The 21,874-nt window shown below is 46.4% G+C and overlaps 1 protein-coding gene across 2 annotated transcripts in view; it reads left to right on the forward strand.

Annotated features, from left to right (window-relative positions):
* The window catches only part of RTF2 (replication termination factor 2), a 64,536-nt gene extending 44,768 nt beyond the window's left edge, over positions 1–19,768 (forward strand). Inside the window, exons 6-9 of one of the 2 annotated variants that reach the window (XM_063959033.1) lie at positions 15,524–15,637; positions 18,008–18,065; positions 18,405–18,491; positions 19,377–19,768. In XM_063959033.1, coding sequence (XP_063815103.1) covers positions 15,524–15,637; positions 18,008–18,065; positions 18,405–18,491; positions 19,377–19,555 — 438 coding nt within the window. In that variant the 3' untranslated portion in view covers positions 19,556–19,768. The remainder of the gene's footprint in view (positions 1–15,523; positions 15,638–18,007; positions 18,066–18,404; positions 18,492–19,376) is intronic. The other variant, XM_063959034.1, reaches the window with a different exon arrangement.
* Positions 19,769–21,874: the final 2,106 nt, after the last annotated feature.

Here is a 21,874-nt window from a genome sequence, read left to right on the forward strand (position 1 = left end):
CTGGGAACTCCGTAAGGACCATGGGGAATAGCGGGCTCCGAAGGAGGCTGGGCACTCTAGAAAGATTTATGACTACCTGGTGTGCACTGGCTCCTCCCACTATGACCCTCCTCCAAGCCTCAGTTAGATCTTGTGCCCGGCCGAGGTTGGATGCACACTAGGGGCTCTCCTGAGCCTCTAGAAAGAAAGTATAGAATTAGGTTTTTTATTTTCAGTGAGACCTGCTGGCAACAGGCTCACTGCAGCGAGGGACTAAGGGGAGAAGAAGCGAACTCGCCTGCTTGCAGCCGGATTGGGCTTCTTAGGCTACTGGACACCATTAGCTCCAGAGGGATCGACCGCAGGCCCAGTCCTTGGTGTTCGATCCCGGAGCCGCGCCGCCGTCCCCCTTACAGAGCCAGAAGCAAGAAGAGGTCCGGAAAATCGGCGGCAGAAGACATCAGTCTTCACCAAGGTAGCGCACAGCACTGCAGCTGTGCGCCATTGCTCCTCATACACACCTCACACTGCAGTCACTGAGGGTGCAGGGCGCTGGGGGGGGGCGCCCTGAGCAGCAATAAAAACACCTTGGCTGGCAAACATACATCACATATAACCCCCAGGGCTATATGGATGTATTTTAACCCCTGCCAGAATCCATAAAAATGCGGGAGAATAGGCCGCGGAAAAGGGGCGGAGCTATCTCCCTCAGACACACTGGCGCCATTTTCTCTTCACAGTGCAACTGGAAGAAAGCTCCCCAGGCTCTCCCCTGTAGTTTTCAGGCTCAAAGGGTTAAAAAGAGAGGGGGGGCACTAAATTTAGGCGCAATATTGTATATACAAGCAGCTATGGGGGAAAATTCACTCAGTTATAGTGTTAATCCCCACATTATATAGCGCTCTGGTGTGTGCTGGCATACTCTCTCTCTGTCTCCCCAAAGGGCTTTGTGGGTCCTGTCCTCAGTCAGAGCATTCCCTGTGTGCGGTGTGTCGGTACAGCTGTGTCGACATGTTTGAGGAGGAGGCTTATATAGTGACGGAGCAGATGCCGATAAATGTGATGTCGTCGCCTGTGGGGCCGACACCAGAGTGGATGGTTAGGTAAAAGGTATTAACCGACAGTGTCAACTCCTTACATAAAAGGGTGGATGACGTAACAGCTGTGTGACAGCCGGCTTCTCAGCCCGTGCCTGCCCAGGCGTCTCAAAGGCCATCAGGGGCTCAAAAACGCCCGCTCATTCAGATGGCAGACACAGATGTCGACACGGAGTCTGACTCCAGTGTCGACAAGGTTGAGACATATACACAATCCACTAGGAACATCCGTGACTTGATCCCGGCAATAAAAAATGTGTTACACATTTCTGACATTAACCTCTAAAAATGGGTTTTTATGTTTGGGGAGAAAAAGCAGGCAGTGTTTTGTTCCCCCATCAGATGAATGAATGAAGTGTGTGAAAAGCGTGGGTTCCCCCTGATAAGAAACTGGTAATTTCTAAAAAGTTACTGATGGCGTACCTTTTCCCGCCAGAGGATAAGTTACGCTGGGAGATATCCCCTAAGGTGGATAAGGCGCTCACACGGTTGTCAAAATAGGTTTGGCACTGCCGTTTTAGGAACGGCCACTTTGAAGGTACCTGTTGATAAAAAGCAGGAGGCTATCCTGAAGTCTGTATTTACACACTCAGGTACTAGACTGAAACCTGCAGAGCGTGCTGCTGCAGCGTGGTCGGTGACCCTGTCAAACATACTAGTTTGCTAACATGAGAACATATTAAAGACGTCGTCTTATATATGAGGGATATTTTGCCGGCTGGCATCCAAAATGACTGTAATGTCCATTCTGTCAGGAGGGTATTAGAGACCGGTCACTGGACAGGTGATGCTGCCCTTAAAAGGCGCATAGAGATTCTGCCTTATAAGGGTGAGGAATTATTTGGGGATGGTCTCTGGGACCTCGTATCCGCAGCAACAGCTGGGAAGAAATATTTTTACCTCAATTTTCCTCACAGACTAAGAAAGCACTGTATTATCAGGTACAGTCCTTTCGGCTTCAGAAAAGCAAGCTGGTCAAAGGCGCTTCTTTTCTGTACATAGACAAGGGAAGAGGGAAAAAGCTGCACCAGTCAGCCTGTTCCCAGAATCATAATTCTTCTCTCGCTTCCTCTGAGTCCACAGCATGACGCGGGGGCTCCACAGGTGTAGCCAGGTACGGTGGGGGGCCGTCTCAAAAATGTCAGCGATCAGTGGGCTCGCTCACAGGTGGATCCCTGTTTCATTCAAGTAGTATTTCAGGGGTACAAGCTGGAATTCGATATGTCTTCCCCCCGCCGTTTCCTCAAATATGCCTTGCCGACAACTCCCTCAGGCAGGGAGGCTGTGCTAGAGGCAATTAATAAGCTGTATTCCCAGCAGGTAATACTTAAGGTGCCCCTACTCCAACAAGGACGGGGTTACTATTCCACACGGTTTTGGGGTACCGAAACCGCATGGTTCGGTGTGACCCTTTTTTATATTTAAAATCCTTGAACACATACATAAAAAATTCAAGTTCAAGATGGAATCGCTCAGGGCGGTTATTGCAAGCCTGGACGAGGGGGATTACATGGTATCCCTGGACATCAAGGATGCTTACCTGCATGTCCCTATTTACTGTCCTCGCCAGGAGTACCTCAGATTGTGGTACAGGATTACCATTACCAAGTCTAGACTCTGCCGTTTGGACTGTACATGGCACCGAGGGTGTTACCATGGTAATGGCCGGAATGAGGATACTCCTTCGAAAAGGGGAGTTTTTAATTATCCCGTACTTGGACAATCTCCTTATAAGGGCGAGGTCCAAGGAGCAGTTGCTAGTCGGGGTAGCACTATTTTGGAAAGTGCTACAACAGCATGGTTGGATTCTAAACAGTCCAGAGTCACAGCTGGTTCCTACGACATGTCTACTGTTCCTGGGGATGGTTCTGGACACAGACCAGAAATAAGTGTTTCTCCAGGAGGAGAAAGCCAAGGAGCTGTCATCTCTAGTCAGAGACCTCCTGAAGCCAAAACAGTTATCGGTGCATCATTGCACGCGAGTCCTGGGAAAAATGATAGCTTCCTACGAAGCAATCCCATTCGGCAGGTTTCATGCAAGAACTTTTCAGGGGGACCTGTTAGACAAGTGGTCCGGGTCGCATCTTCAGATGCATTAGGCTGATAACCCTGTCTCCAAGGACCAGGGTATCTCTACTGTAGTGGCTGCAGAGTGCCCATCTTCAAGAGGGCCGCAGGTTCGACATACAGGACTAGGTCCTAGTGACCATGGATGCCAGCCTTTGAGGCTGCAGTGATCGCGCTGAGACCAAAAAAAAGTGGGTCCCAGGGACCCCTCACTTTTAAAAATTGGGGTCCTACTTGTCCTTTTCTGGGTCCCATTGGAATGAAGGTTTTAATTAGTCTTATTAATGATTCAAACATAAAAACACAAACTTGATTTGGACACTACAAAAGGGGTGCAAGGGGGAGGATGGGGTGACGATGCTGCTGGGCTGTGTAGCATACAGGACACCCCGCACTTTAGATGTAATTAGACATTTTGGTGACCTTGTGGCAGAAAGAGAATTGGTTCTCCCGCACTGAGACTGAAAACTGTGACAGTGCGCGCCGAAGGCGCGCTGGAATTTTTTAGGGGCGTAGCTTCGTGGGGAAGGGGCGTGGTCACATAATAGTACCAATTCACATTATTCCACACAGTAGTGCCGCTTATACACATTGCACCAGGTAGAACCTCCTATACACACTGAGCCAAGGAGAGCACGTTATTCACATTGCACCAGGTAGAGCACGTTATACACATTGCGCCACACATTGCACCAGGTAGAGCACGTTATACACATTGCGCCACACATTGCACCAGGTAGAGCACGTTATACACATTGCGCCACACATTGCACCAGGTAGAGCACGTTATACACATTGCGCCACACATTGCACCAGGTAGAGCACGTTATACGTATTGCGCCAGGTATAGCACGTTATTCACATTGCGCCAGGCAGAGCACATTATTCACATTGCGCCAGGCAGAGCACGTTATTCACATTGCGCCAGGTAGAGCACTTAACAATTATATGATTAAAAAACAGGACAACATTATTAAATAATACATTTTCTATATGTAATGGCTTTATGGTGCCGCTATAATAGAGCCCCAGACTGGATTTAGACACTACAAAAGTGTTGTGGGGGAGGGAGGGTGACAATGCTGCTGGGCTGTTATCATATCGGAAGTATGCATTCAGGATCCTGGCTGTCGGGATCCCAGCAGCCGTAATACCGATGCCGGAATCCTGACAGCAGCCACAATACCAACACTGGCATCCAGAGGTGATCAGGATCCCGGCAACGATATCCTGACAGTCAGGATCCTGAAGGGAAGTATGCACTGCCGCCACTGGTTTAGCGTGCAAGTGGGAAGGGGGGGGGGGGGGTTAGGATATGGTGTTGGGGAGGGTTAGGCTGCAGAGGGGGGGGGGGGGGGGTATAGGTGTTAGGCACTAAGGGGGTGGGTTGGGTTTAGGCTGCGGGAAACGGAGGGTTAGGGATGGGAGGTTAGGGTACCCTCTGCACTCGTCACTCTTGTCGGCTTTGCTGCGATCGGGATGCTGGTGTCGGTATACTAAATGCCAACATCCTGATGACGACTTCGGACACTTGGTACAACCACTGGATTTGAGTCATGCTGCCTGTAATTTATGTGCTGACTGATCAACTTCAGTGACACTCACTGTGCTGGCTGCCTTTACAGTAACCAGCGGCAACCAGCAGTAACCAACAGCAACCAGCAGTAACCAACAAAGGCAGACAGCACAGTGAGTGTCACTGAAGTTGATCAGTCAGCACATAAATTACAGGCAGCATGACTCGAATCCAGTGGTTGTATCAAGGGTCCTGTATGCTGCAGAGACCAGCAGCACTGTCACCCTCTCGCCTCACCCCCACTCCATACCACAAAAATGTTGCGTTTAACACCTGTTTGCAGGCGCCATGCAGCCCCCATCTCCGCCATCCCACCGATATGAACAGCCCCCCTGCCGCCACCGTAAGTCCAGCTCACCCCTCCGCACAGCAAGCACAGTCCCCGGTCACCGACGTTCAACATCCCCGCAGCACAGTGTGTAGCGCGCCGCAGAGCCGTCCTCACTGTCTGTCCGGCTCCCGTGAAGCTCCAGCGGGTGATCGGCGGGGGCGTCCTCACTCTGTCCGGCTCCGTGAAGCTCCAGCGGGTGATCGGCGGGGGGGGCGTCCTCACTCTGTCCGGCTCCGTGAAGCTCCAGCGGGTGATCGGCGGGGGGGGCGTCCTCACTCGGTCCGGCTCCCTTGAGGCTCCAGCGGGTGATCGGGGGGGGGGGGGGAGGCGGGCCGCACCGCCACAAGAGGACTTATAGAAGACCAGCTTCAGCGGAGCATCTTGCCCCCGGTGTGATGTGTGTGCGCGGTGTAGGGGGCGGGGCCTTCTGGGTGCATGCGGATAGAGAGATGCGGCGGCGATTGGATGAGGAGGCGCGGCGGTGATTGGATGGGAAGACAGAGTCTCCTATTGGTGCAGTGATACACAGCGCGTCCTATGGGACCCGCTCATTTTTTAAAACCGGGTACGTCTCTTCCTGTAGCGCGTAAAAACGCGCTATAGCGCGTATTTTGCGATCACTGGGCTGGGGGGCAGTCACACAGGGAAGAACCTTCCAGGGACTTTGGTCAAGTCAGGTGACTTCCCTACATAAATATTCTGGAACAGAGGGCCATTTACAATGCCCTGAGTCAGGCAAGGCCTCTGCTTCAAAACCAGCCGGTCCTGATCCAATCAGGCAACATCACGGCAGTCGCCCATGTAAACCAACAGGGCGGCACAAGAAGCAGGATGGCGATGGCAGAAGCCACAAGGATTCTCCGATGGGCGGAAAATCATGTGTTAGCACTGTCAGCAGTGTTCATTCCCGGAGTGGACAACTGGGAAGCAGACCTTCTCAGCAGACACTACTTCCACCCGAGAGTGTGGGGACTTCATCCAGAAGTCTTCCAAAGGATTGTACACCATTGGGAAAGGCCACAGGTGGACATGAAGGCGTCCCGCCTCAACATAAAGCTATAAAAGATATTGCGCCAGGTCAAGGGATCTTCAGGCGATAGCTGTGGACGCTCTGGTAACACCGTGGGTGTACCAGTCGGTTTATGTGTTCCCCCCTCTGCCTCTCATACCAAAGGTACTGAGAATAATAAGAAGGCGAGGAGTAAGAACGATACTCGTGGTTCCGGATTGGCCAAGAAGAGCCAGGTACCCAGAACTTCAAGAAACTATATATCAGAGGACCCATGGCCTCTGCCGCTCAGACAGGACCTGCTGCAGCAGGGGCCCTGTCTGTTCCAAGACTTACCGCGGCTACGTTTTGATGGCATGGCGGTTGAACGCCGGATCCTAAAGGAAAAGGGCATTCCGGAGGAAGTCATTCCTACGCTGATTCAAGCCAGGAAAGATGTTACTGCAAAACATTATCACCGCATATGGCGGAAATATGTTGCTTGGTGTGAGGCCAAAAAGGCCCCAACAGAGGAATTTCAACTAGGTCGATTTCTGCATTTCCTACAAGCAGGAGTGTCTATGGGCCTAAAATTAGGCTCCATTAAGATACAGATCTCGGCTCTGTCGATTTTCTTCCAGAAAAAATTAGCTTTCTTACCTGAAGTTCAGACATTGTAAAAGGAGTGCTGCATATTCAGCCCCCAGTTGTGCCTCCAGTGGCACCTTGGGATCTCAACGTGGTGTTGAGTTTCTTAAAAATCACATTGGTTTGAACCACTAAAAACCGTGGATCTAAAATATCTCACGTTGAAAGTGGTCATGTTATTGGCCTTGGTTTCGGCCAGGCGTGTATCAGAATTGGCGGCTTTGTTATATAAAAGTCCTTATCTGATTTTCCATATGGATAGGGCAGAATTGAGGACTCGTCCCCAGTTTCTCCTTAAGGTGGTATCAGTTTTTCACTTGAACCAACCTATTGTGGTGCCTGCGGCTGCTAGGGACTTGGAGGATTCCAAGTTACTGGACGTAGTCAGGGCCTTGAAAAATTATGTTTCCAGGACGGCTAGAGTCAGGAAAATTGACTCGCTATTTATCCTGTATGCACCCAACAGGCTGGGTGCTCCTGCTTCTAAGCAGACTATCGCTCGCTGGATCTGTGACACGATTCAGCCGAAGTATTCTGCGGCTGGACTGCCGCATCCTAAATCAGTGAAAGCCCATTCCACAGGGAAGGTGGGCTCATCTTGGGCGGCTGCCCGAGGGGTCTCGGCTTTACAACTTTGCCGAGCTGTTACTTGGTCAGGGGCAAACACGTTTGCAAAATTCTACAAATTGGATACCCTGGCTGAGGAGGACCTTGAGTTCTCTCATTCGGTGCTGCAGAGTCATCCGCACTCTCCCGCCCGTTTGGGAGCTTTGGTATAATCCCCATGGTCCTTACGGAGTTCCCAGCATCCACTAGGACGTTAGAGAAAATAAGATTTTACTCACCGGTAAATCTATTTCTCGTAGTCCGTAGTGGATGCTGGGCGCCCATCCCAAGTGCGGATTGTCTGCAATACTTGTAAATAGTTATTGCTAACTAAAGGGTTATTATTGAGCCATCTGTTGAGATGCTCAGTTGTTTTCATACTGTCAAACTGGATATAGTATCACGAGTTGTACAGTGTGATTGGTGTGGCTGGTATGAGTCTTACCCGGGATTCAAAATCCTTCCTTATTATGTCAGCTCGTCCGGGCACAGTGTCCTAACTGAGGCTTGGAGGAGGGTCATAGTGGGAGGAGCCAGTGCACACCAGGTAGTCATAAATTTTTCTAGAGTGCCCAGCCTCCTTCGGAGCCCGCTATTCCCCATGGTCCTTACGGAGTTCCCAGCATCCACTACGGACTACGAGAAATAGATTTACCGGTGAGTAAAATCTTATTTTATTTTATATCAATACAGACCCCATTCGCAGCCCTCAGTCACCATTTTATTGCTCACCTATTTCAGGTGGTATGGGTGTGTCCTTTTCTTTGTTCCCTAAAGGCCATCCAGTGACTGCGAGAACTTGCTCATTGCGGAGCAGTGAGACAAAGGAGGCAGAAGCAGTGTATCACTTCTATTTATACAGTGGGGATTTCCTATGGTCTGAAGTCAGACTGGTGCTTCCCCACTGTAATACATAGAACTGTTATGCAGCTAACACTTTTCTAGTCTTAATGCAGATCATGTTTCTAGCATCTCTTGCTGAAGATATGCATTTTACAGATTTTTCGGTTCTGCAAGCACCTTGGAATACATGTGGTTCTGCAAACTGTGCAAAATGCATAATGTACGGACACCGTTTTAAACATTGTGTCTTACTTCATATTAGCACAAAAATGTCTTTGTAAGACTAATGAATTATAAAAGTTCAACATCTAGTATATCAACTTCAGTCTTGGCAAATGGTGCTAATACTGGGTTGTCTTGGTGTTCTAGGAATTATATCATCCACTATACTGATTCTTCCTTGGGCAGGATGGCATATGTGAGAGATTCAACTGGCATGCTCAGTGTGATCAGTTGAACTTCCCTGGATCACGAGATAAATCTTACATGTTCCAATGTAATCTCTAGGATCTGAGACTAAAGGGGGGTACACACGGAGCTATAATATAAGCAATCTGACTAGATTGCTTAGATTTTCAGCAAGATCGCTCTGTGTGTAGCCCTGACAACGATAGCGATGCACAGCCCCGCGCATCGCTATCGCTGGTGCTAGATTGGCCTGCTGTGCAGGCCAATCTAGCGGGTCGCTCACTTCACCCGCTGGGTGAAGTGAGCGGCCCCCCGTCTCCCCCCGCACGCTCAGCACACATATCGCTGTGCTGAGCGGCGGGAGAGATGTGAGCTGAGCGGTTCGCTCAGCACACATCTCTCCCGCATCGGCCCGTTTATATGGGCCTTTAGGAACATATTCAATCGTGCATGGGAGATTTGAAAAACCCTGCGGCGCTGCATTTTTCCAGCAGCTGCTGGGTTTCCCTATTCAGATGAAGGAGAGAGAATGAGACACAGTGAATTCTCTCGAAATCACCATATCTTATTTCTCACACCCCCCTTGCTCTGGCACCCTTAGGACTAATTAAGCACTCAACCTTCCGAAGCAGTGTCTTCTTCATCCAGGCTGCTGGGACCTGGTCTTCTGCAGCAGCATGTGTGGTAAGTGTGTGTGTGTGTGTGTGTGTGTGTGTGTGTGTACCCCCCACCCCATCGGAGCGGAGGCAACAGCAGGGAGAACTACATCTCGGGGCAGTACGGATGGTGTAATGGTTAGCATTACTGCCTCACAGCACTGAGGTCATGGGTTCGATTCCCACCATGGCCCTAACTGTGCGGAGTTTGTATATTCTCCCCGTATTTGCGTGGGTTTCCTCCGGGTACTCCGGTTTCCTCCCACAATCCCAAAAATATACTGGCAGGTTAATTGGCTCCCAACAAAATTAACCCTAGATTGAATGTGTCTGTGTGTACATGTGGTAAGGAATATAGATTGTAAGCTCCACTGGAGCAGGGACTGATGTGAATGGGCAAATATTCTCTGTAAAGCGCTGCGGAATATGTGTGCGCTATATAAATAACTGGTAATAATAATAATAATAATCTCCCAGCAGCCCCCTCCCCAGTGAAAAGATGGAGAGAAGATGACGGGGAGCACCAAAGACCACCAGACCACTAAGTATCTTCCTATAACCCCGCCTCCTGGCACAGGGAATTCAGTTTTTTGTGTTTGGTGCGGTAGGAGCTGGACAACTGTGGAAACTGTGTGGCTGTTTTACAGCCACAAGCTTTTTAAGAAACTTTTATTATTTTATATAGCCTTTTTTGAGCACCTTTGCTATGTTTCTTAAACACATTTTTGCAAAGGTCGCTCCAACAACTTCCTGCCGGTGTCGCAACAACAGTTACCCTCATGTAGATGCTGATGTTACGGCAGACGCCAGCAGGACGTACTAGCAGGTCTTTTCTGGTGATCCCAGGCTCCGGCCGGAGCATGGGGAGACGGTAAGGTGTCTTCACCGCTTATCGGTCTAATTCGCATTTAACGCAGTCTTACTGTCTAGGGTTGGAGACTATCGGACAGTCGCTGACGCAGTCTTACACCTCGGGTGTACCAGCGCTAGACCTCAGGGATCATAGACTCTGGTGATTAATGAGTCCGCAGAACCCTGGGGTGGATGTCAGCAATGCGGAGTAAGGCCCTCCCCTGGTCACGCCTCCCAATTCATGGCCAGTCTCCTTTGCATTTCCTGTCATGAACTGTATTTACCCACTTCTGTCTGAGATGCAATGAGACTAAGTACACGTGGTGCGTCATAGTAGCTGTACGGCTATGTTCACTGGGGTGTCTCTTACTTATAGACTTCTTTCTGGCGGCAATATTGAACTAAGGAAGCCGGGTTCTAGTCTCCCTGTATCCTGCTCTCCAGAGGCAGGTGAAACAGCACTGATTTCCTACCTACTTCTGTGGTATTGCGTAGTTGAATTAAGTGCCCAGTGCAAATGTGCGCCTGTGTACATATGTTGCGGTTTTAGATGCTGTGCAGCTATATATATTGGTCTCCCTGTATACCGCTCCCAGGAGCTAGGTAATACAGTACTGATTTCCTGCCTACCTTTGTGAAATTGTGTAGTTGAATAAGTGCCCATCTGCAAATGTATATTCATGCATTGTATGTGACTGTTTGCTAGTGCTGCTGTCTGTCTTTAAAAATTCTCAATTTTTCTGTTAGCTCTTTCATTTTCATACCCTCAATGCTGGTGCAAATAGGGTAGGTTCTGATTGTACTTCACTTTAACTATACATAAGTGAAGGTTGTCACATTGCTGTGTATATTTACACTGAGGTGTGAATAATATTGTTGATATGTCCTCATGAGGCAAGGGTAATGATGCAGCACCTACATTAATATCATGTTTGTCCTGTAAAGCAGGGTTAGGCCCTCAGGACTTTATGCAGGATGGGTTGTGTGTAAACTATCATAGGTTTTCAAACCTTAAACATGTTGACCAACTGGCTTTAGGTCAGGAACCTGTACAAGGTTCCACCTGAACCTTGCCGAGAGGTCAGGCGGCTGAGTGACATCCTGCTGCGCGCTGATCTCCCTGTATGCCCGCCAGCTGTCCCCCTGTGGCTCGCCCCCCTTCTCCTCCTCTGCGTCCCATCTAAATTCGACTTGAAAAAGTCGAATTTTAGATGGGATTGAATAGGGGTTGTTGGATCCATTCCGACAAATACATGTCGGAATGGATCTGACTTTAATTGAATATACCCCTAAAACTCCAATCTTTCAACGTCCAAAAACAGTAAAGTCTGAATTTCCAATCTCAGATCAGTTGATGGAAATTATACAAGAGGTATGGGAAATACCCAGTAATAAGTTTAAAGTACCAAAAAAAATTGGTCTCTTACTGTCCTCTTCCGCCTGGGCAGTGTATAAAAAGGGAAGTACCTTCCAAGGTAGGTAGATGCTTGCGTAGTACGACTGGTGTGGAAGTCTACATTCCACAAGTTCTATTCCCACTCTGTGGGATTCCCGGACACCCACGAGTGGGAATAGTCCCTGCTAGTCGGCATGCCGACTGTTGGGATTTAGAGGGTTGGGGATATAGCCGTTGGTATTGTGACCGGCATTCCCCCCGGTCACATGACTACATCCCATCTCGGTCCATGGAACAAGAGAACAATGATTCCATATAGCTAATATAAAGCAAGCATCTGCCTATCTGGAAGAAGAAGCCCTAGATATGGGTATATTATCTTCTCATGCTTCAGCTTCCTCGGTAGCAGCTCGCAGAGCAGTTTGGTTACGTTCATGGAAGGCTAACACGGAATCCAAAAAGGTATTGGAATCCCTACGCTTTGTTGGAACTATTCTGTTTGGAACAGAATTGGACAACATTTTATTATCTGAAACAAACTAAATCAGCGGGGTTTCCTTCAACATCAAAACCTAAATTCTCTACTTTCCGGTCCTTTCAGCCCCAAGATAAAGCAAAGGGAAAGGCTTATATCAACAGTCTTAATCAAATAAAACTGTTAAGACTAAGGACAAACAGGCTTGGTCAGCCAGAAGCCCGACCTCTAAAACAGAAAACAAGCCCTCTGCCTGAGGGCACGGGCATCCATCCAGGGTGGGAGGCCGACTTCTTCAATTTGCACAGGTTTGGCAGCAGTCCACCAGAGAGACCTGGGTGCAAGAAGTGGTGTCTCACGGGTACGCCTTCTCCTTCTACATCACCCCTCTCAAGTTCTTTTGTACCAGTACGTCATCAGTAACAACGAAGGCCAGGGCTGTACAAAATGCAATACAGAATTTGCTACAATCAGGAGTGATAGTACCAGTTCTCTCAGCACAACAAAGACTGGGTTTCTACTTTACCCCTTTGCTGGTTCAGAAGCCAGATGGTTCCCATCGGCCCATTCTCAATCTCAAAGCTCTGAACAAATATATTTGGGTGCCTCGGTTCCATATGGAAACATTACAGACCATTATCCTGGCAATGAAGCTGGGGTATTTCATGGTGTCCCTGGACACTGAAGATGCTTACCTACATGTACCAATAGCTTTCTCTCATCAGTGTTATCTCAGGTTCGCTATCCTCCAGCAACATTTTCAGTTTAAGGCACTAACCAACAGGTGTTCACCCAAATTTTGGTGGTGATGGCAGCCCACCTTCGTCGTCAGAGAATAAAGATTTTCCCATACCTGAATGACCTGCCAATCCTGGCACAAATCCCAGGAAACCCTCCACTGCCATATACAAGTGACAATAGCCTACCTACAGGCTCACAAGTGGCTCATAAATTGGGCAAAGTCTTCCCTAGTCCCATCCCAATAGATGACGCATTTAGGGGCTGTATTGGATACCAGTCTTAAGAAAAAAATTCTACCCCTGGACAAAATATCCACAATACAGATGAGAATTTGCGGATTACTGCACAGGGGGCCTAATTCAGAGTTGATCGCAGCAGCAAATTTGTTAGCAGTTGGGCAGAACCATGTGCACTGCAGGGGGGGCAGATATAACGTGCAGTGAGAGTTAGATTTGGGTGGGGTGTGTTCAAACTGAAATCTAAATTGCAGTGTAAAAATAAAGCAACTAGTATTTACCCTGCACAGAAACAAAATAACCCACCCAAATCTAACTCTCTCTGCAAATGTTATATCTGCCACACCTGCAGTGCACATGGTTTTGCCCAACTGCTAACAAATTTGCTGCTGCAATCAACTCTGAATTACCCCCAGTATCCATACATGCAGCAATGCGGATACTGGGATCAATGGTCTCGGTATTCAATATGGTAGAATATGCCCAGTTCCATTCAAGATCTCTTCAACATCTGATTCTCTCCAGATGGAATGGACAGCATCAGACGATAAAAAGTCAGACAATGACGCTTCCTCTGAAGTACATCAGTTATTAGCCTGGTGGCTACAGACTTCGCACTTGGACAAAGGTCGACCCTTTTGGGTTTCAGACTGGGTGCTTCTGACAACGGATGCCAGTCTCCGAGGCTGTGGGGCCGTAACAGGGCAATACTCTCTCCAGGGTTATTGGACCAAGGAAGAAAGTTGTCTGCCAGTCAATGTCCTAGAACTTTGGGCCATCTACATGGCACTCACCCATGCAAAAGAAGTGCTTCGCGACAAACCGGTGCAGATTCAGACAGACAATGCCACTGCAGTAGCTTACCTCAGTCACCAAGGAGGCACTCGCAGTCGGATGGCAAAGAAGGAGGTAAGCTGCACATTAAAGTGTGCAGAACTTTGTCATCCAGCCATGTCCGCAGTATTTCTACCCAGAGTACTAAATTGGGAAGCAGACTTCTCAGCCGGCACGACATTCATGCAGGTGAATGGGCCCTGTACCCAGAAGTCTTCCAGATTAGGGTAAACAAAGGGGGATTGCTGGAAGTGGACCTTATGGATTCACTTCAGAACAACAAGGTACCAGTATAAGGGTCAAGAACAAGGGATCCCAAAGCAATCTTCGTGGATGTCCTGTCAGTGAGATGGAAATTTAATCTTGCATATGTCTTCCCTCCAATCTCCCTTTTGCCCAGGGTGATTCGAAAATTCAAACAGGAGTTGCTCATTGTTTATCGGACCATTCTACTACAGCTGTTTTTTTTTCACGCAGAAATTGACCCGTCTCTGCATGAAAAAACATAGTGAAACAGTTCAGCAATCTATCAATGTTTTTGTATGTTTTATTTATGTACAGTATATATTTACATTATTGGATAAGATTGCACAGTGTCACTATTGATGCCAGCTTTGACCGCAATGTCACTTCCGGGGGTGATGGCTGGATCTGCTCCCGTCTCTCTTGCGTTTCACTGTTTATTCCCTGTTGCCCGGTGACAGTCGCGGTCCCTCAACGTCACTTCTGGTACAGCGAAACAGCGGTGTTACCTCTCTGAAACTTGGTAGAGCATTTCTGATTACTCCAGCTGGAGGTGGGTTGCGGTGAACGCTGGTATCCTTGTCACATAGGTGTGTTGCACAGGTGGGTGATATTTGCTATTGTGGATCGGGTATAAATGCCTATACTTGTGTGCTCGATTTTGTGGCTGACCCATGACAAAGGAGATATCCAAAACGAGCCATCGGGATAGCCAGATGCAGCTTAATTGATGAAAAAATATCCTTGCTGTGGATGAGTATATGCTGCTAATGAATTTATATCCTCGCTATGGATTACTATGATGCTGCTAATGTAAAGGCTCTTTGCCTGATGCTGCTTATGTAAAGGCTTTTTTTGTCTTCAGATGCATTAAATAATTCTGTTTTGCACTTGAGAAGGTGGTGTGCTGGTTTACCTTATTATAGCCTTTATTGGACATTTTTTGGTTCTTTTTTATCTATTACTACATATGATCGAGCACCTACAGAGTGGATTATAAATGTGTGCAGTTTTGGACTTGTATATAATACTTTTTTTTACAGTTTGTAAACCTACACACACAATTCCCATGTTTGTTTATATTGAAGTTAGTGACTAGGGCCCTACTTTTGGACACATTTAAGCTACAGGTGTGTCCAACATCCTTCCTGCAGTCACATTAAACAGCCCTTCTAGTCGGTAGCGCCAAGCGTCTTTATGTGCGACTTTTTACGTTAAAATGTGTCTAAGTCACTATTCGAATATGACACACGAACAGCTTTTGCTGATTAAAATGATACTCGGCGTTAGCAGAGCTGCTGGCTGACTCACGCCAGGCATCTCCTGCTCCATGGCGTAATTATGCAAGATATATGAGAACACATCTGTATAGGAGGTATACAGATTAGTCATGGGTCGGGTTAGGAATCTGGGGGTGATTGTGTGAACTTTTAGGCCTAGTAAAATAGTTACTAAGGTGCTCCACAATATCTCCTATTTTAATGTTTGTGTATATGTGTCTTATGCATTTAAAGTTGTTATGGACTGTTTCTTTTGTTCATTATTAGTGTGGAGCACGTTTTCAAGAATCTGATCTGATTTTATTGAATGGCAGTAAAGATGAAGTGGAGGAACTGAGGAAGAAAATGGAAGAAAGAAGATTAAAGGCTAGAATGGAGAAGGTGAGACCACTATTTAATGCTTTAAACCTTTGGGTTTAGTACTGGGCCAGTATCCAATTAGCCATGTTAACTTTTCTCCAGAACAAAACACGCTGCTTATTGCGGATTATGCTTTGGGTGCCTAAGTGCACTCAGCATGGCAGATTGAATAGGCCTGGCCCAATCCATTATCTGCAGTCATTTACCGCAGCTGATTGGATACCGGCCTAAGTGGAAGTATTGACCCCAAAAGTTTAAAATGTCAGAAATATTTGATTTATAGTAATGTTTGCCCACGCTTAAGAGCCAGTCACTATAAATCCTACAGAGACTGTCATCCGCTCCCACTGTGTTCTGAACTGCAGCCATCGATAAGTGCGTCAGTGAGCAAGTGCAAGAGCTGCCTTTCCACCGTATGACTAAAGGCCCATACACACTTGCCGATAAAATGAGCAACGTCACTCATTTTTCCCCTCCCTGAGTGGCGTCGCTCATTTTATCGGCAAGTGTGTATGCCGCCAGCGACGACCGATGTGCGGCCCCACAACGATCGTCGCTGTCGGCAGTGCATGCATGCAGGATCTGGACTGTCGTCCGTGACCTGCATGCACGGCTGGCGGAGGCGTGAGGTCACTGAGCGGTCATATCGCTCAGTGTGTACAGGCCCGGTCCGGGAGGGGAAACATTAGAAAACGTCGCTTATAGAGCGACATCGTCTAATGTGTATGGACCTTCAGAAGCATTTGTACAGAGATCACTATCCCCATGCATTACTAAATATCTGAACTGACTGGTACACTTCCTGCACTATAGATGGGATTTTATTTTATTTGGGGGGCTTTTGCTTATTTTGTGGGTGTTTTTTTTATTTTATTTTTTACATAAAAAAAATCTTCACTGTTTTAAAAGCTGTTGTGAAATGATACCAGGAGATGTTGTACGTACGTACGTACTTCATTATGGTCCAAAACTGAGCATGTGCCTTTGAGGTAGCGATCATGTGAGGGCTGTGATGAAGAGATTTGCCAGACCTATACATGGTATTCCTGCACCATTTTTTAGTGTGCAGAAATGGTTTGAAGTTGGCGTTGTCTCAGCCTGCTCTTAGTTGCTATCATTCTGTTTTAGATACATGAATCCTTTTCCCTTTATATACCTGACAAAGCCATTGTGAAAGCTTATTGCAGTTGGGGGCCTGCTGTATTTTGTCTGTTTGAGCTGTTACAACAATTACATTTAATTAAAATATTTCAATTTTCCCACTCTCTTTTGCTTTCCCCTTTTTAAGTCTACAGTATATGGATGTAGATTTGTTTTCTTACTGCATATTAGGTGGCACTTATGGGCAGTTTTTAAGCGAGTTTTGTTGCATACGAGTTAGGGGAGTCATGTGACATTCCCTTCAGGGTTATTACTGAGACACTGCAATATCACTGAAGGAGCTATTCCATGGTTACATGTGTTGCACTCAGATTGCAGTTCGGCTGATGAAAAATCATTTGATTACACTATAGATATAAACTTGACAGGCAACACTTTTGTCCATTGAGTTCTAGAGAATTTAAGAAATGACTACAAGATAGATTTTTACCAGTACTGAAGAAATGTGCTTTTACAGTCCAGAATGCCTACCCGTTTAGCAGAACTAGAAGCTCTGCAAGATAGTCTACAAACTTTGATCAAAGTAAAGGCAATTACTTCAGTTCCCTTAGATCAGATGGGCAAGCTTTTATTCTTGACTGTCCCCGTCAAAAAAATGCTGAGGTTCTATCTTCCTTTCTGGACCTATACACGCCAAGCCATTTTCCATGGAATTAGTGATTAGTATCCTTTCACTTGTCACCGAAAGAGATATTCTTACATCCATAGATCTTCAGGACTCTTGCTTTCGTGTTCCTGTTGCTGTACAATACAGAATGTTTCTAAGACTCTGGTTCCTGGAACAGCACTTTCAGCTCTTTGTCCTGTCTTTTGGCCAAACACGTCACCAAGAAGTTTTCACAAAGGTGGTAAAATGTAAAACCTATACATAGATTCCAGTGCTCCAAGAGTATAGCATCTGCTATGGGTGTAGTATGGTATGCCGACGGCCGGGATCCTACAGCTGGGCGAGCGCAAATGAGCCTGTTGCGGGCTTGCTGCGCTCGACACGCTGCGGGCACAGTGGCGCGGTACGTGTGCCACGCTGTTTATTCTCCCTCCTGGGGGATTGTGGACCCCCAAGCGGAAGAATAGTTGTTGGTATGCCGGGTGTCGGGATTCCGGCGCCGGGATCCCAACAGCTGGCATACTAAATACCACCCTCTGCTACTACTACTTATGGTAGCAATTCTGTTTCTTGACTTTTGCATTAAAATAATGTATGTGCTGGGAACTGTTTTTCTATTGTAGAAATCCAAGAAGCCCAGAACTGTGGAGAGTGTCGTTACAAATGCTGCTACAGCGGAAGGTAAACGTGCTTGCGTGCGTGTGTGTAAGGAAAAATGCTTTAAAGGTTCATTACTAAAGTGGGGACAACTTGCACATACCATTGCTACCAATCAGACACTTTCTTTCTTTCTTTCTTTCTTTCTTTCTTTCTTTCTTTCTTTCTTTCTTTCTTTCTTTCTTTCTTTCTTTCTTTCTTTCTTTCCACAAGTAGAGAAAGGTTACATCACTGTGCTAGTTGGTGCCTATATTCGTAAAGATTCCAGTTATATAATTTCACTGATCTTTCAGAGTTTAATTCATTGCTAGATACCGCACTCCATAGATTAATGATATTTGATATTTGCGTTTTCTTTTCCAGGTGCTGCAGGACCCTCTGGAACAACAGATGGGACCAAAAAGAGCGCCAGAGATAAAATAAATTTTGTTTCCAGCAGCAATTGTGCAGGTAATGTGTATAAGCTGCCTTTTTCATATGTCAAATAAATATTTAGAAAATAGATAATACATCCAGCTGCGTGGTTCTATAATGGACTTTTTGTGATATACAGTATATTTGTAAAGAATACCTCTTACAAAAGAAAAAAATAGATGTAGCCAAGCTCAGCAGCGCCTGTGTATATTTACACCCCCGATCCATAGACGTTACATTCTGTTCACGGGTGCAAATAGTCATAGACGGGCGCATTGCGAGTAAGTGGAGCTCTGCTACATCTGTATGTATAGATGAACACTGTATATAAGGCGACACTTAAGAATGCCAATGTTTCAGTACATTGATGTGTTTCAGGGAAACGGTATTAATTACTTATCCTATCCCTCAGTGCCGCCTGATATACAGTATCTATATTATGCTCTGTGTGCATTCCTCAGTTCATCTAGGAGGGCCACAGGGAGAAGTATCTGTGCTGTGAGTTCCCGACAGGAGAGCCAGATGGTAGAAGGGTTCTGTAGTCAAGAGAAAAGCATTGGAATCACCAGTTAGATAAGTTCATATAATAAAAAAACAACATTCATTACATGAGCAGGACTAAATATAGATCTCTTTGATGGAATACCAAATACATTTTCTAATTAGTCAGCAATTAGCAGCTTGAACATTGAATATGAAAATAACATTCCAATTATTATTATTATTTTTCTTTTAAACGTTTGTGTGTTCTTTAATTGTAAATGGTATGTCTGGCTAGTTTGTATAAAATGTAGCTGCTTTTAAATCTAGTTAGTGATGTTTTGGGGCCAGCCAGCGTTTATCAATTAAATCACATTAAAGCATATAGTTTATAGTGCATGTGTGTAGACAGAAGTGTAATTGTATGTTTTCTTAATCCAGCAGACTCCGTGTCATCAGAGAGTGCCGCCACATCATCCTCTGCTGCTGTGAAGAGACCGTTACCAAGCACTGACCAGAAATCAGAAGCATACAAATCCATCTTCACATCCCATAGCTCTGCAAAACGCACCAAGGACCAGTCCTCTAACTGGGTCACTCACACAGCCTATTACTTCTAATTTCATGTGACATTGACCCCTCGTGACTGTGTTATTATACATTTACAGGTTCCATATATAAAACCACTTTCCTTCTTGTATTGCTAATTTTGTGTCTGAGTATAGATACATGTGTATGAAGAAGCATTTTACAAGTCCTTATCTGAGAAGATTCTGCTATCTGCATGAAAATGAAAATATTTTTTCTCTGAAATAAACCATAAAACTATTGTACTTCTTGTAGTGTTGTATGATTTACTGCCAGTGGTGAGACACAACTTTGCTAATATATGTTCCCAGTGGAACCAGGTTCTCTAGGTACACAGAGTTAATCAACTCAGACAGACATTCTAGCTAAGGTTATTATAGAAAGTATCAAATGATGTTTAAATACTTATATTAACAATACACTTAGCTGTTATTAATGTCTCCTAGCTTTAGTTGGGTACATGATATACGTCCAAGCAGTCACACCTTGTACAGAAAGGCTGGAGATACAGATAAGGGACACTGTATCAACACTCCCTCCACAAGACTGACAGGGTATAAAAAGGGCTTGCAAGAATACACAAGGTTAAGGGTGGTGAGGGGGTGGTGTGACCTCCCAAGTAATCCATGTGTTAGTGTTAGTTATGTGTATATGTTAGTTAGCTTTTAGTATCAGCAGGCGTGGTTGCAATTGCCTAAATGATTATTAACAGGATAATCCACTCTTCTAGATTTTTCTGTCAGGTTCAGTACTTGGCAATGTACAAAAAAAAGCCATTGTCTTTGTATATGAGAACATATGTAGATGGCAACATTTAGCAAGCCTGTTACTACAATATAATAATTCTTTGCTACTACAAACATAGTATTAAATAATGCAGCTGTACCAAAATATGGAACAAAGGGCACATTTTCTTTTTTCTCTAACGTCCTAGTGGATGCTGGGGACTCCGTAAGGACCATGGGGAATAGACGGGCTCCGCAGGAGACAGGGCACTTTAAGAAAGAATTTGGATTCTGGTGTGTTCTGGCTCCTCCCTCTATGTCCCTCCTCCAGACCTCAGTTTGAATCTGTGCCCGGACGAGCTGGGTGCTACTTAGTCAGCTCTCCTGAGCTTGCTAAAAATAAAGTATTTTGTTAGGTTTTTTATTTTCAGAGAGATCTGCTGGCAACAGGCTCTCTGCTACGTGGGACTGAGGGGAGAGAAGCAGCCCTACTCACTGAAGATAGGTCCTGCTTCTTAGGCTACTGGACACCATTAGCTCCAGAGGGATCGTACACAGGATCGCACCCTTGGTCGTCCGATCCCGGAGCCGCGCCGCCGTCCCCCTCGCAGAGCCAGAAGACAGAAGCCGGTGTCAGAAGCAAGAAGACTTCGAAATCGGCGGCAGAAGACTCCAGTCTTCATATGAGGTAGCGCACAGCACTGCAGCTGTGCGCCATTGCTCCCACACTAAACCCACACACTCCGGTCACTGTAGGGTGCAGGGCGCAGGGGGGGGGGGCGCCCTGGGCAGCAATTAGGTACCTCTTGGCAAAAGTTTACATAATATACAGTTGGGCACTGTATATATGTATGAGCCCCCTTAAAATTGTACATGAAAGCGGGACAGAAGCCCGCCGTCGAGGGGGCGGGGCTTCTTCCTCAGCACTCACCAGCACCATGTTTTTTTCTTCACAGCACCGCTGAGAGGAAGCTCCCCAGTCTCTCCCCTGCAGTTACACGGTAGAAGAGGGTAAAAAGAGAGGGGGGGCACATAATTAGGCGCAAAAATCAATATAAACAGCGGCTACTGGGTTAACATTAAGTTACTGTGTTATTCCTGGGTTAATAGCGCTGGGGTGTGTGCTGGCATACTCTCTCTCTGTCTCTCCAAAGGGCCTTATGGGGGAATTGTCTTCAGATGAGCATTCCCTGAGTGTGTGGTGTGTCGGTACGTGTGTGTCGACATGTCTGAGGTAAAAGGCTCCCCTAAGGAGGAGATGGAGCATATGTGTGTGAGAGGGTGTCTCCGTCGACAACGCCGACACCTGTTTGGATATGTGTAATTAAGTGCTAAGGTGAATTTATTGCACAAAAGATTAGAGAACAGACAGGAAATCTACCCATGTCTGTCCCTATGTCGCAGAGACCTTCAGAGTCTCTCAATTCTCACTATCCAAAATAATAGACACTGATATCGACACGGAGTTTGACTCCAGTGTCGACTACGATAATGCAAAGTTACAGCCAAAATGGCAGAAAAGTATTCAATATATGATTATTGTAATAAAAGATGATTTGCATATCACCGATGACTCATCTGTCCCTGACATAAGGGTACACATGTTTAAGGGGAAGAAAGCTGAGG

Source organism: Pseudophryne corroboree, chromosome 3, assembly GCF_028390025.1.
Source record: "Pseudophryne corroboree isolate aPseCor3 chromosome 3, aPseCor3.hap2, whole genome shotgun sequence".
In the NCBI taxonomy this organism is placed as follows: Eukaryota; Metazoa; Chordata; class Amphibia; order Anura; family Myobatrachidae; genus Pseudophryne; species Pseudophryne corroboree.